The sequence below is a fragment of the Mandrillus leucophaeus genome, unplaced genomic scaffold (assembly GCF_000951045.1).
Source record: "Mandrillus leucophaeus isolate KB7577 unplaced genomic scaffold, Mleu.le_1.0 Scaffold370, whole genome shotgun sequence".
NCBI classification, from domain to species: Eukaryota; Metazoa; Chordata; class Mammalia; order Primates; family Cercopithecidae; genus Mandrillus; species Mandrillus leucophaeus.
In genome coordinates, this window is record NW_012103921.1 from 372,233 (window position 1) to 374,600 (window position 2,368).

Sequence of the window (2,368 nt, forward strand, 5' to 3'; positions counted from 1 at the left end):
AAAAAAAACAAGAGAATCCAGGGAACTGACTTTTTTTTTTCTTTTGAGACTGAGTCTTGCTCTGTTGCCCAGGCTGGAGTGCAGTGGCACAATCTCGGTTCACTACAACCTCCGCCTTCTGGGTTCAAGTGATTCTCCTACCTCAGCCTCCTGAGTAGCTGGGATTACAGGGACACGCCACCATGCCCAGCTAATTTTTGTATTTTTGGTAGAGATAGAGTTTCACCATGTTGGTCAAGCTGGTCTTGAACTCCTGACCTCATGATCTGCCCACCTCAGCCTCCCAAAGTGCTGGGATTACAGGCATGAGCCTCTGCGCCCGGCCTCAGGGACCTGATTTTTATATGTCAGTGACAAATTTAAAAATGTCATGATGCTCTGTGGGCTGAACAAAAATACTTGCAGGCTAAATGTGAAGCCCACAAGTCTCAGCTTGGAATCTCTGGTTTAGATCCTGAACGGATCACTGAGGAAGTTGCTGGCCTCCCTTAGCCTCGGTTGCCCCACGTGAAGAAACGGACTGGCTGTCCATTCCCAACTGCTATGTGTATTCCTCTCTTTTCAGGATTGTTGATTTTAGCACAGTCCCATGTGAGCAGAAATGTAGAATTAATACTAATTAGAACAATAACAAGCACTCATAGAGTACTTATTATACAGCAGGAACTGTTCTAAGTACTTGATATATGTTTATTCTTTTAAAGGTGTGATTTTAATGATCAGGGCCTAGGTTAGACACAGAATAAAGTTTCCTGGTGGCTGGTGTGAGAGGCGTTGGAACAGGCCACGAGGGATAGTGGCAGGTAGTTGGATGGCCCTTTTTGGGAAATCTCTGCAGAGTGGTTCTCTCTGTGTTAAGGGAGAGCTGGAAGGGTCAAGATGAGCTGATCCCCTTTTCCCACTATGCTGAATTGCTTGCTGGGAATATCTGGGAAAATGTTCCCTGGGCCACCAAGAGCTCCAACTGAGCTCCTTCAGAGACCCAACTGAGCCTCGTGCTGGAACATAGGGCATCCAGCAACCCGCCATCCTGCTGGCTAAGGGACCCTGGAGACAGGGATTCCAGCCTAGTCCCACCACTAGCCTGCCCTGAGATCATCTTGGATATATCACTTCTCACTCCAGCCCTCAGATTCCCCATCTGTAACAAGGGTGCAGTAGCTCTGATGATCTCTAAGGGCCCTTAGACTCTGATGTTTCTGAGTGTCTCCTCTTGGTCCCGGGCAAGGCCTAGAGACTCTCAGGCTGAGGACTGAGAGTACCTACACCCAAGAACTCAGGCCTTCTGTACCCTAAGCCATCTTCTCAGGCTACCCAGGGGCCATTTCAGGCCTCAGCGCCCATTTCTATATGGTGATAAACTTCAAGCTTCAGGTCTCTTATTGCTTGAGCTCTCCTCGTAACCCTGGCAATGTGAAGGCCAATAGCAGCTCAGACTTCAGAATGGGGCTGACCTTGAGGTATTGCAGAACCTGGAGGCCCACCAGGTTCCATGGTGTTTGGAGGCAGTGGCCAGTCAGAGAAAGTGACAAACCTGAGTATCCCACCATGAGATCACCACAGTGGTCCCAGGGCAGGAGGAGGGAAAGGGCCAAACTCCTGGCCCACTGAATTCACCCTCCCTTCTATTCCATCTCTGGAGGACAAGGGCAATCCTCCCTGGGCCCATAGTGTAGCATGTGGCATACTCCTTTCTCTGTTGCACCCCTTCCCTCCTCAGGGAGAAGACTTTGGCCTTAGTCTGGTGGGTTCTCATCTTGCCAATGACCCATTCCCCAGGTGAACATTTGCAGGAAAACAGCTTGTTAGAATCCATTTGGCCTAGTTCAGGAGACAGTTCAAGGGTGTCCTGACTCTCAAAGCCTGTCTGGCCATCCAAAGCCACCTTTCCCATTCCAGGGCTGTATTTTCCTAGTTCTCAGAGGCCTCAGAGCGGTCTGTCCGTGACTCTCCTGGAGATGCTCACCTCTAAAACGGTGCACTTTCTCCCAATGAGAGTGTAAGATCCTTGCCTAGGGTGCTGCTCTTAAGGTCTCCAGTATCTAGTCCACTTCTGGATCGTGATAGGGACTTGAATATTAGATTAATGTTGATAGCAGGCCTTGCGCTCAATAGGTGCCCAGTAATAATAACTAGTATTTTCCTAAGGATGATTGCAGGGTCTCATGCAATGGATATTCAATAATTAACAATAGTAATGATGACAGCCAACATTAATTAAGCTCTTGGTTTTTTGTTTTTTGCTTTTTTCTTTTTTTCTTTTTCTTTTTCTTTTTTTTTTTCTTTTTGAGATGGAGTCTCATTGTCGCCCAGGCTGGAGTGCAGTGGCACAATCTTGGCTCACTGCAAGCTCCGCCTCCCGGGTTCA

The 2,368-nt window shown here is 48.2% G+C and overlaps 1 protein-coding gene across 1 annotated transcript in view; it reads left to right on the forward strand.

Moving 5' to 3' along the window:
* HSPG2 (heparan sulfate proteoglycan 2) overlaps nucleotides 1-2,368 on the forward strand; it is a 142,339-nt gene that overhangs the window by 1,402 nt on the left and 138,569 nt on the right. Inside the window, exon 2 of the mRNA XM_011990146.1 lies at nucleotides 1,310-1,460. Within this exon, the coding sequence (XP_011845536.1) occupies nucleotides 1,310-1,460 (151 nt within the window). The remainder of the gene's footprint in view (nucleotides 1-1,309; nucleotides 1,461-2,368) is intronic.